Source organism: Gorilla gorilla, chromosome 19, assembly GCF_029281585.2.
Source record: "Gorilla gorilla gorilla isolate KB3781 chromosome 19, NHGRI_mGorGor1-v2.1_pri, whole genome shotgun sequence".
Lineage (NCBI taxonomy): Eukaryota > Metazoa > Chordata > Mammalia > Primates > Hominidae > Gorilla > Gorilla gorilla.
In genome coordinates, this window is record NC_073243.2 from 80,191,092 (window position 1) to 80,203,753 (window position 12,662).

Here is a 12,662-nt window from a genome sequence, read left to right on the forward strand (position 1 = left end):
ATGAACCTGAAGAAGTAGACTGGAGCCAAATCATAGAGGCCTGAACCCAGATAAAGGAATTTGGAGATTATTTTTGGAGGGAAAACAATTAAAGCACTTGACCCAGAGGAATGACCCAATCAAAGTATGTTTTAGGAAGACTGGTCTGACGTTGCTGTACAGGCTACAGTTTCACTGGGAAGAAGAGAGAGGCAGAGATTTGTTGGGAAGCTGTTTGCAGAGTTTCCAAGTAAGGTGATAAAGTCTTAACTACAGTAATGGTGGTAGGGGGAAAGAAATAAACCAGATTCCAGAGACATTTCTAAAATGATTCACAGAACTGAGACTTACAAGGCACAGGGAAGAACCAAAAACAACCAAGATATGACACTTAAGCAAATGAATAGGAAATATATGACCAAATTCATCAATTTTCAGAATTGCCTTGTGTACCCATGTATCTAGTATTGTGCTAGCAATACCACAGTAAGGAAACCCCAGTTTCCTTTCTATATAAAATGAAAATTTTAGTTCACCCATCCAGCTGCTAGGGCGTTTTATAATTAGGGCCAGGAAGAAGAACTGGATTAGGCTAGGAAGTGAATTTGTCTCAGGTTAGAGAAATAAGAGTTTAATTGTTTTATATTATTTTAAATGGCTTTCTCTTTCCCAAGGTGCTGATAGCTTATTGGATATAAGTTCTGAAGCTGACCAACAAGATCTTCTCTCCCTATTGCAAGCAAAAGTTGCTTCCCTTACCTTACACAATAAGGAGTTACAAGATAAATTACAGGTATATAAATAGATTGCTATCACGGACTATTCTGTAGAGTCAAGCTCTTGGTCTTTTCAGTAGTCAGATGTATTTTGTTTTAAATGTGTACATTAGTTTCTTTTTAAATATTAGCTTTAAGCATCTTATAGTTTCAGATTATTTGTTTCATGAGAGTGTTACTCATTAACTCTTTCTGTAAATTATTCAACTGTTAAATTATAAATAATTATACACATAGTATGATCAGTATTAAATATTCTATATGTTTAATAAATTATATAAATAAAACAAACAAAATGTATAGAAATAAAAATTCTATATAAAATATACTATATGCATAGAATGATGCATAATATATATAATTTTATATTTTGATTTTATATATATTAAAATTTTATGTTTTAAATTATATGTGTGTGTGTGTATATATATATATATATATAACATTATCCATTCATTTAGTAAAGTTGATCACTTAACAGGTTTAAGAACTTGATAAGAAATGGCTGTACCAAAAAATAAGAAGAAGAAATAGCTGTACTATATATCCATTACCCCTCTTGGCAAGTAGAATGATATAAGAAATAAAGGAAATTTTTGAATTGGAGGCTTTGTAGAGAAAACAATTTTAGTGTTTTCAAAGTGACACAAATCATCTGTCCCAATAGAACCCAAAGCAAGCTTTGTGTCATTAGTCCCACTCATGTCCCAGACTGTCTTTTTTCATGGCATGAGAATACACAGGCAAAGTGATCATGCTACTCTCCCGTACCAAAGTTGCGGATTTACTCCTCTCATTCTAGTTGCTTGCTTAGCTAACCACACCTTTGGTATCTTTTTTTTTTTTTTTTTTTTTTTTTTGAGACGGAGTCTTGCTCTGTCGCCCAGGCTGGAGTGCAGTGGCGCGATCTCGGCTCACTGCAAGCTCCGCCTCCCGGGTTCACGCCATTCTCTTGCCTCAGCCTCCCGAGTAGCTGGGACTACAGGCACCCGCCGCCACGCCCGGCTAATTTTTTGTATTTTTTTTAGTAGAGACGGGGTTTCACCATGTTAGCCAGGATGGTCTCAATCTCCTGACCTTTGATATCATTTAATTCTTGCTTTTTTTCCTAGGCCAAATCACCCAAGGAGGCGGAAGCAGACCTAAGCTTTGACTCATACCATTCCACCCAAACTGACTTGGGCCCATCCCTGGGAAAACCTGGTGAAACCTCTCCCCCAGACTCCAAATCATCTCCACCTGTCTTAATACATTCTTTAGGTAAATCCACTACTGACAATGATGTCAGAATTCAGCAACTGCAAGAGATTTTGCAAGATCTACAGAAGAGATTAGAGAGCTCTGAAGCAGAGAGAAAACAGCTACAGGTCGAACTCCAATCCCGAAGGGCAGAACTGGTATGCTTAAACAACACTGAGATTTCAGAGAACAGCTCTGACCTCAGCCAGAAACTTAAAGAAACTCAGAGCAAATACGAGGAGGCTATGAAAGAAGTCCTTAGTGTGCAGAAGCAGATGAAACTCGGTCTTGTCTCACCTGAAAGCATGGATAATTATTCACATTTCCACGAGCTGAGGGTCACGGAAGAGGAAATAAATGTGCTAAAGCAGGATCTGCAGAATGCATTAGAAGAAAGTGAAAGAAATAAAGAGAAAGTGAGAGAGTTAGAGGAAAAACTGGTAGAGAGGGAGAAAGGTACAGTGATTAAGCCACCTGTGGAAGAGTACGAGGAAATGAAAAGTTCATATTGCTCTGTTATTGAGAATATGAATAAGGAGAAAGCGTTTTTGTTTGAGAAATACCAAGAAGCCCAAGAAGAAATCATGAAATTAAAAGACACACTAAAAAGTCACATGACACAGGAAGCCAGTGATGAAGCTGAGGACATGAAAGAAGCCATGAATAGGATGATAGATGAACTCAATAAACAGGTGAGCGAGCTGTCACAGCTGTACAAAGAAGCCCAGGCTGAGCTGGAGGATTACAGGAAGAGGAAATCTCTAGAGGATGTCACAGCTGAATATATCCATAAAGCAGAGCATGAGAAACTGATGCAATTGACAAACGTGTCCAGGGCTAAAGCAGAAGATGCACTGTCTGAAATGAAGTCTCAGTATTCAAAAGTGTTGAATGAGTTGACCCAGCTCAAACAACTGGTCGATGCGCAAAAAGAGAACTCTGTCTCTATCACAGAACATTTGCAAGTGATAACCACGCTGCGGACTGCAGCAAAAGAGATGGAAGAAAAAATAAGCAATCTTAAGGAACACCTTGCAAGCAAGGAAGTGGAAGTAGCAAAGCTGGAGAAACAACTCTTAGAAGAGAAAGCTGCTATGACTGATGCAATGGTACCTCGGTCTTCCTATGAAAAGCTCCAGTCATCCTTAGAGAGTGAAGTGAGTGTGTTGGCATCGAAATTAAAGGAATCCGTGAAAGAGAAAGAGAAGGTCCATTCAGAGGTTGTCCAGATTAGAAGTGAGGTCTCACAGGTGAAAAGAGAAAAGGAAAATATTCAGACTCTCTTGAAATCCAAAGAGCAAGAAGTAAATGAACTTCTGCAAAAATTCCAGCAAGCTCAGGAAGAACTTGCAGAAATGAAAAGATACTCTGAGAGCTCTTCAAAACTGGAGGAAGATAAAGATAAAAAGGTTGGTGAAACTGTATTGCTGTTGGGTTTCTAGCAATAAGTCTTAGTCTCTTTGGCTTTTACTATATTAAATACTTCTAGTGTTGGCACTAAACTGGAGTGAATGCTCAGAGGCTCTGCACATGAACTTTATCTGTCACCAAAGCCACATTAAGAATAGTTTGTTGGGTCGGCCGGACGTGGTGGCTCACGCTTATAATCCCAGCACTTTGGGAGGCCGAGGTGGGTGGATCACTTGAGGTCAGGAGTTCGAGACCAGCCTGGCCAACATGGTGAAACCACGTCTCTACTAAAAATACAAAAATTAGCTGGGCGTGGTGGCACACACCTGTAATCCCAGCTACTAGGGAGGCTGAGGCAGGAGAATGGCTTGAACCCAGGAGGTGGAGGTTGCAGTGAGCCAAGATCAGGCCACTGCACTCCAGCCTGGGCAACAGAGTGAACAGACTTCATCTCAAAAAAAAAAAAAAAAAAAAGAATAGTTTGTTGGGTATTTGTATTTTAAAAACACATCTGCTGGGCATAGTGGCTCACTCCTCTAATTCCAGCAGTTTGGGAGGCCATGATGGGAGGATGGCTTGAGACCAGCCTCAGCAACATAGTGAGACCCCATCTGTACAAAAAATTTAAAAATTAGCCAGGCATGGTGGTATGAGCATGTAGTCCCAGCCACTTGAGAGGCTAAGGCAGGAAAGTCACTAGAGCCCTACAAGTCACGACTGTCATGAGCCATATCAACACCACTGCATTCTAGCCTGGGCAACAGAGTGAGACCCTGCCTCAAAAAATAATCAATAAGCAAACATCAGTCTTCGGCCACTTCTCCTTATACTAAAGCATTTTCACATATGTGGTGCATATTTGTCCTTTAAAAATCATTTTACAGAAGCTTTGCCAGTATTGGGGATCAGAAGTGAAACTGCAAACTGGAAAGTATTTGTCATCCACCTCAAACTTCAGGTTCTTTTTTTGGATTCAGAACAGATTCCTCCATAATATGAAACTAAAATACTCCTAGACTTAATCCTGTTTCCCTAAGGTCCATGAGCTTCCCCTCAAGTCAGCGTAAAAGCTACCCTCGCCGGTCCCTCCTTTGACAGGTATACAGGAGAGGAAGGGGGAGGAATGTGGGGAGCCGGCAATTTGAGATGGCGCTGGACACAAGAGATGGTGCTGGCCGTGCTGCTGGAGGAAGGAGAGAAGCAAAGGGGAAGTTCAGGGGGATGGTTCCACGCCTCAATCAGCTCTGCATCTCTAGTCCCCTGTCTCGGAGGTTCCGAATAGCATTCATGAGAGACTACTTATCTTTATTCTTTTGTAATGAGTGTTTCAAAAGAGCTTTATCATCCAGGGGAACAGGGATTAGGGAGTGGTGGGGTACGATGAGGAGTTAGTTGTGTTTACTTTAAAGAAAGATGTCCAGAGATATCAGGCTTCCTAGACCTTATTCCTGATCACCCATGTCAGCAGTATTGGACAAAATATAGCTGTCTCCAAATAAAAGCGGAAATCCTAATTCTGATTTTTTTTTCAATCATACCCATTTTAAGAGTAAAAGTAGGAAACCAACATCACAGCTTTTGTTACCGCTATCACCAAAACATAATATGTAATTCAAGGGCCTTTATCTGAACCTAATGGATGTAGCGGGCTTTGTTAGTTTGCCTGATTTTGTCATCCATTTCATTTTATGAGTTTTTTAATTTAAATGTATTAAAAAGGAATTGTTCCAAAGTCTTAAGTCCCAGAGGCCAAAAGAGATGACTATGTTTGAGGCTTAGAAATACATGAAATTTCGCTTTGTAGACATGTTACTGCCTGTTAATACCATTTTCCTTTGCCCCTAGATAAATGAGATGTCAAAGGAAGTCACCAAATTGAAGGAGGCCTTGAACAGCCTCTCCCAGCTCTCCTACTCAACAAGCTCATCCAAAAGGCAGAGTCAGCAGCTGGAGGCGCTGCAGCAGCAAGTCAAACAGCTCCAGAACCAGCTGGCGGTGAGTGGGCTTGTTTCTGCTGCCTGGTTTGGGGTGGAGGGCCTGGCAGATTTCATACCATCTCAGCTGCTAGGGCAAGTGGGCGTGAACAAAAAGATTCCCAGCCCAAAGGAATGTACTTCAATGAGCAGTTGACTGATTTCTTCAGTGAGGGCAAAAGAGGGAGCCACTGGTGGAATTCCTGGTCGTTATCAGCAATGCAACGGGTCAGATATTCACTGGGAAGGAAAGAACCGACAGGACAGTAGGAGGAGGCTACGTGCTCACTCATACCCTAACTTTTTACCCCTTCTCCTTTTTCTGCAACAGTCTTTCCCCATCTCTGGCAGTGGCAAGAGCTTTTTCTTGTTAGGGGCCAGGATCTCTAGTAGTTGCATCTCTATATATCTGAAGCTGCTTCTTGGCCCCTGTCCTTATTTCACCCAGGAAAGCCCTTGCTTATCTAAATTTGTTTCCTGGGTCCATTGTAACAAATCACCACAAATTTGGTTTAAAACAACATGAGTGTATTATTTTACAGTTGCATTGAACTGAATTCCAAAATCACTTTCACTGGACTAACTTCAGGTTGTTGGCAGGGCTGGTTCCTCCTCGAGACTATAGGAGAAAATCAATTTCCTTGCCTTTTCCAGTACCATAGGCTGCCTGCATTCTGTGGCTCATGGCCCCTTACTCCATCTTCGAGGCACATCACTCCAGCATCTGCTCAGTCTTCCCATCTCCTCCTTCAGCCTTTGATTTTCTTGCCTCCCTCTTATAAGGACTCTTGTGATTACATCTAAAGCCCACCTAGATAATCCACGATAATCTCCCTCTCCATCTCAAAACCCTTAATTTCATCTGCAAGATGCCTTTTGCCATATAAAGTAACATTCACAGGTTCTGGGGATTAGGATGTGGACATCTTTCAAGAGCCATTATTTAGCTTACCACAATATCTGTTAAGGTTTGAGTTGGCATGGGTACATTCCGTTTTCTACCTAAAGTCCAGGGTTAGTCTGTCCTGGACTCTCTCTAGCTTCCATATACAAACAGAACATGGATTTGATGATTTCTTCAGAATAGACCTAACTGTAGTGAATTCAGGTTTCTGCAGTCCTTACTCTGGCTGGCCACAAAGTTCAATGCTAGCTTTGGAGAAAACAGCTCTAGAAATGGTGGATACTTAGGAGAAGCTGCTCTTTACTGTGTTCTGCAGGTCATTCTTCTCCTGATAAAATGGTATTACAGACTTGTAGATAAAGTGCTATTGGTTTATACAGTAATTCTTATAATTACGAAACGTGTTTGTTGAGCTCTTACATCAGTATTATACATGGGGCTGATGATATAAAATGAGTAAGACTCAGTCCCTGCCCTCAAGGAGTTTATATAAGTTATCAACAAAGAGATGCCCAGCATACCGTGGGCATACAAAGGAAATGTGTCTACCCAATCTTGCTGAGTCATGAAAAGGTTCCTACGGGAGTTACACTTGTGCTGAGTCTTGAAGGCCTGAGTAAGAATATGTTGTTACTTAGCAAGGACTGACATATGGCACTAGCTGGCTTTTGGGAACCTTGGTGAGAACCATTCCAGTGGAGTGGGGAGGAGGGTAGAATCTGGACCGCAGTAGACTGGCTGCTAGAGAAGTGAGTAAGTAGATAGGTATCTGGTGGGGCTAACCAGTCACAGTAGGGGTTGGGGGAAGCCTGAAGCAAGTTTGCTGGAAAGATGGGAAGTGGTGGTTAGGGTGTGGGATGCTTTCAGTTGAGATTTCAGAGGTGGTAATGATAGAGGCAGGGCTACAACCATGACAGGAGTTGCTGAACCGAAGAAGAGCATGTTATTAAAGCTGAAGTTGAGGAACTGAGAGGTCCAGGTGTTAAGATGGATCATTCACACAGATATCAAAGGCAAGCAAATGATGACAGAAGCAGTGATAGAAAGGAAGACAGATCAGAAGATAAAATCATAAATAATTGAGTAGAGGTTGCTGAAAGGTGGGGAGGGAACAACACAGAGAAATGCCAAATGTGCCTTCTTATGGTGTGAACTTAAAGGACGGGTTTTAAAGTGTCCCTTAATAACAGGAAAGATACCTCATACTCTGACACTGATGGGGGGAAGGAAGAATGGGTATTATGGACTTCTGTACATTTTTGGAGTAATCCATATATGATGGTCTCAATTTTCATGATGAATTAGGAGGACAGGTTCTTAGAACAAGAGTTTCAGAGATAAGACCCTTGAAACAGCCACTGAGAGGAACTGGAGTAATAGCTCAACAAGGAGAAATAGAAGCATCAGTGGCTGTATTGAGGAACCACTGGAGATTGGGGCCACCACCCTCTTTGCCTTCTTGGTACACTGATAGCTAAATAATTGAGCTCCCCAAGGATTATACAATGCTGGCCATATAGTGGGTAATCAATAATTCCCTTAAAAATAATAGGCTTTAAAAATTAAATTAGTACATATTTGGTCATTGTAGAAAAGTTGAAAAATACAGAAAACTCTAACAAGTTCCTATAAATAAAAATTTTCCATAATTCAATAACTCTGAGATAATCACTTTTTACATTTGATATATTTCCTTACAGTATTTACATTTAATGTAGCTGTATTTGCATAAGTATATGTACATATATACACACACATATATACATATATACACACACACATATATAGACACACATACATACACACACACACACACACATACACACACACATATATATATATATATTTTGAGACAGAGTTTTGCTCTGTCACCCACGCTGGAGTGCAGTAGCGTGATCTTGGCTCACTACAACCTCTGCTTCCTAGGTTCAAGCGATTCTCCTGCCTCAGCCTCCTGAGTAGCTGGGATTACAGGTACTGACTACTACGCCTGGCTAATTTTTGTATTTTTAGTAGAGACGGGGTTTCACCATGTTGTCCAGGCTGGTCTCAAACTCCTGACCTCAAGTGATCCACCCACCTCAGCCGCCCAAAGAGCATATTATTTTTAAAACCAAATGTGGGATGATAACTCCTTTTTATACAGTTTTTTCTAGAGTTGACATACCAAGACTTTTTTCCCTAAGATGACTGACAAGTATTCAGAAATACACAAGGCAGTAAGGCCACAACAATTTTAGAAGCTTCCAGTGCTAGCATAAAGTGGAGGGGACCACGTGGGTAGCATTTGGCTGCAGCTTTCTCATAGTTTTTTGTTTTTGTTCTTTAAAGATCTCCTAAGCTCATTAATAATCTGAAATATTCCCTTTCTAGGAATGCAAGAAACAACACCAGGAGGTCATATCAGTTTACAGAATGCATCTTCTGTATGCTGTGCAGGTATGGTTATGCCCCTTGAAGTATCTGGACATCCTAAAGAAATACGGCAGCAGATGTTGACAGAACTCCTATCATTTAACTAGGAGAATGAACAAGAATTAGAGGAGAATCCTTTTCACTGGAAAGCCTGAATATGCCTTTTGCATTGCTTTGGATTCTGTGTCAGGAGCCTTGTGCCCTGTTTACCAGGAACAGCCCCATCTTTTAAAGCAGGGCCTCACTCTGTCATGCAGGCTGGAGTGTAATGGCATAATCTCGCCTCACTGCAGCCTCGACCCACGGGCTCAAGTGATCCTCCCACCTTAGCCTCCCAAGTAGGTGGGATTACAGGTACCCACCACCGTACCTGGCTAATTTTTGTATTTTTTGTAGAGATGGGGCTTTGCCATGTTGCCCAGGCTGGTCTCAAACTCCTGAGCTCAAGCAATTCACCCGCTTCGGCCTCCCAAAGTGCTGAGATTACACGCATGAGCCACCATGCCCCGCCCTCCCATCATTTATTGAGGAATGAGGGATGATGTGGTCCTCCACTGGGAGGACCGGGGCTTTATTTTCCAGCAATGCTGATCTTCTTAGTTACCAGTGCTGCCTTGGCTCTATGATGCTTGGTGTTCTGGCTGCTGGACTCACATTTGCAACTGAGACGCCAGATAGCTTTTGCTGAGGGTTTTGGTAGACACTGCCACCTCATCTTCCAGCTGGATAAAGGCAGCGCCCTTTCTTTGACTCAGTTCCTCATAGAAATTTGGGAAATGATAGGGCTGACATTCCTGTGAAAGATGTGGGAATTAGCCCAGGTCTTCATTGCAGTCAGCCATCTCATTCCCCAGAGAAGAAAGTGCCATGGCTTAATTTAGGTTCTAATGAGTATCTTGTGTTTGAATATCCTAGGGCCAGATGGATGAAGATGTCCAGAAAGTACTGAAGCAAATCCTTACTATGTGTAAAAACCAGTCTCAAAAGAAGTAAAGTGGATTCCTTGGCAGGACACTGCCCCTTGTCATCCGTCTTTGTGTTAGATCCAGAGTTGTCGGCAGCCGCTGCCATTGTTCTCATTCGTGGTATGCACTGTGGCCTAGTGTAGCTTCTTCCCTTTCCAAAGGTTTCTGAGGACTTCTCCCAGGAAAAGACTGCCCGCCTCAGAACTGCTTAGAGACTTCAAACCAGCAGAGGTGAAAGTCCCTGTCATCCCTTCAGATTCCAGAGCTGGGATCAGCCATGCCCAGAGGTCTGGTCCTGATGCTGGCAGGGGGGCCCCCTCCTCCATCCCTGACTGGCTGAGTGGCTTTATCACCACCGAGTGATGTGCTGAGGCCTCCTGCAGTGAATGCTCCTTCCATTCCTGTACTCGGGCAGTGCCATTCAGCACAGGAGAGCTCTTTTTGCCTTTGGCTTTCAATTCCAAAACATGATTTAATTTCTAACTAAATTAGTATGGCACTAGTTATGAAGTATCTGCTTAAAACCCTTCATCATGATATCCTGTGGATTTAAAAACTCTAATTCCATGTTTTCTTCCCATCTGCCTTATATATCTCATCACCCTGCTTATCAATATTCAGTTTGATGAGCACTATTAACTAAAATATGAAACTTAAAAACAAAAGCAAGTTGTCCTTAAAAGTTCTTTTTTTAAGTAAATTGTTGACATACTGCAAATTTTCTATGCAAACTTGCCTCCTGCTGTTATCCGTGAAGCTCAGGAAATCCAAACATTTGTGTTTCAACAAGGGACAGTAAACTGTGTGTTTACAGCCAAAAGAAATGCCTCATAGTTCTTAACCTCAACTTTTGTAAAAGTATTTTTTTCTCTGTAATATTTTTATTGGCTCATAAAGATGTTTTCATATCTAAACTCCTAAATAAGTGAAATTACAGTAGATTATATTAACAAAATACTTTTTAGGTAGCCATGCTTGAGACTTTTTAAAAATATAACTTTTTCCTTAAAGTTTTCAGCTATAGCAAAAGGTAGTTATGTATGCCAGACCTAATAGGAGCTGCCACCAACACCCCTAGAACTTTCAGCCATGGTGTCTTCAGAATTGTAGCGCATTTCTGAATCTAGCAAATCCTCCTTTTACCCGTTGAATGTTTTGAATGCCCTGACTCTACCAGCGCCCATAAATGATCTCTGGAAGGACTGTTAGTACCAATCTGTTTTTCAACTTTGAAGCTAAAAACCCTGATGTGGTAATATTATGGTGCATAGCAGAGGTCTCGGAAAAAAAATATTTCTGTTCACTTTACTTTCAGGTTAAAAATGTTTCTAACACGCTTGCAACTTCCCTTATGGCATTAATCTTGTTGAAGGAGAGAGACAGAATCCAGGACTCTCCAAAGTATTTAACTGAAAGTAGGGCCTGCTCTGACAGGGCCCACGTCCCACAAGGCTGCCTGGCCTCAGTGGGTGCTTGGCTGTGCTGGATGATATGTTGATCTGTATTGGATAAGGACCAATGACAGCAAAGCAAAAATGGCTTTAAAGCTTGGTGTTACTTTTCTTAAGTTGTTTAATTATAGTTAAGCAATTTCAAAAATGCTCCAAAGAAATGTGAAAGGACCTTTTGTCACAGCACTTCAGAAAATACACAACAGCCCCCTCTGCCCCCGCACAGAAATGCTGCAGAGTATATAAAACTTGAGACATTTTTGTAGGATGCCTGACGAGGTGTAGCCTTTTATCTTGTTTCCGGATGCATATTTATTACGAGTACTCTGGTTAAATATTGAAAAGTTATATGCTGTAGTTTTTAGTATTTTGTCTTTGTAATTTACAGAAGTTATTGGAGAAAATAAACTTGTTTCATTTTGCATTTCTGGTGTTGATTTTTGGTGTATTCAGAAGCATATCTGTGTGGCTTCTGAAGATCAGTTCAATAGCATTTCAGTGTGATGGGTTTTCTAGTCTGTGCTATGCTCAGCTGGTATGAGTTGTCCGCACTGTCTCACACAAAGTCTCACATCATTTCCTTTTCCCAGCTCTTGGATTCGCCCTGAGCTCTGCCCCGAGTATCAGCCGCTTTGGGGAAGTTGAATCACAGTTGCCTTTAATTCACAATTGCCTCTCATTTAATCTGCAGTCTGTTTAACTGTTTGGAAGCCTCCACTGGATTTTTTTTCCCTCTTGCTTCTTGCTTTTTTTGAAAAAGTAATACATACACACAGTAAAAAAAAAAAAAAAAAAATCCAGATACATTTTCCTGCCCCATTACAAAGACAATTCAATTCATTCCTGACAAAACTCGTCAGGTGAATTCTGGCAAGGTTAAAATCATAATTAAAATTGTTGCAGGTTATAATCATAATTAAAATTACATGAAATAGGTACAGCTACTTAAGAAGTTAGCATTGTTTATCATACTCCAATGTAACAAGGCCATTTCCCTTCACTTACAACATGATTCCTACCTCTACTTCAGTTTCATTGTGCCTTCCTACTATACACTGAAACTTTATTTCAAAGAAAACATGTGTGTGATACTCAATTGAACCTTTTATTTCAACTGTGGCCAACCAGACAACTCAGAAGGTGACTTCATGGGGACACTCAGCTGGAGAGGAAACTGAGATAAACCCAAACCAGTCATCTCTGATGGACAGAAACGCCTCATAAGGCAAAATTGGGATATGAAAATAAACTCTCCTGCCTCCACAATTAGATAGCAGCTGAGATTGTGGGACAAATGAAAGGAACCACAAATAAATCTTTCTCTTACTCCCCAATCCTTAGTGCATCTACCCAGAAGCAACATCTAGTAAGTTTCTTCGGTGACCTGAGACATTCTGTCTATATGTACATGTAGGCATGTATTTTTCTTTCTTCTTTAAATATCTTGGAGATTATTTTCTGTCAGCATACACATCTCATTCTTTTTAACTGCTGAATAAAATTGCATAGTATGGTGCTATATTTTATCTTGATAATTCCACATTATGGAC

At 41.0% G+C, this 12,662-nt stretch overlaps 1 protein-coding gene across 14 annotated transcripts in view; it reads left to right on the forward strand.

The window, feature by feature from the left end:
* RAI14 (retinoic acid induced 14) overlaps positions 1 to 11,536 on the forward strand; it is a 176,214-nt gene extending 164,678 nt beyond the window's left edge. For all 14 annotated transcript variants that reach the window (XM_004058964.5, XM_004058963.5, XM_055367693.2 and 11 more), the window contains 5 exons: positions 654 to 772; positions 1,868 to 3,403; positions 5,250 to 5,399; positions 8,655 to 8,720; positions 9,612 to 11,536. In XM_004058964.5, the coding sequence (XP_004059012.5) occupies positions 654 to 772; positions 1,868 to 3,403; positions 5,250 to 5,399; positions 8,655 to 8,720; positions 9,612 to 9,689 (1,949 nt within the window). In that variant the 3' untranslated portion in view covers positions 9,690 to 11,536. The remainder of the gene's footprint in view (positions 1 to 653; positions 773 to 1,867; positions 3,404 to 5,249; positions 5,400 to 8,654; positions 8,721 to 9,611) is intronic.
* Positions 11,537 to 12,662: the final 1,126 nt, after the last annotated feature.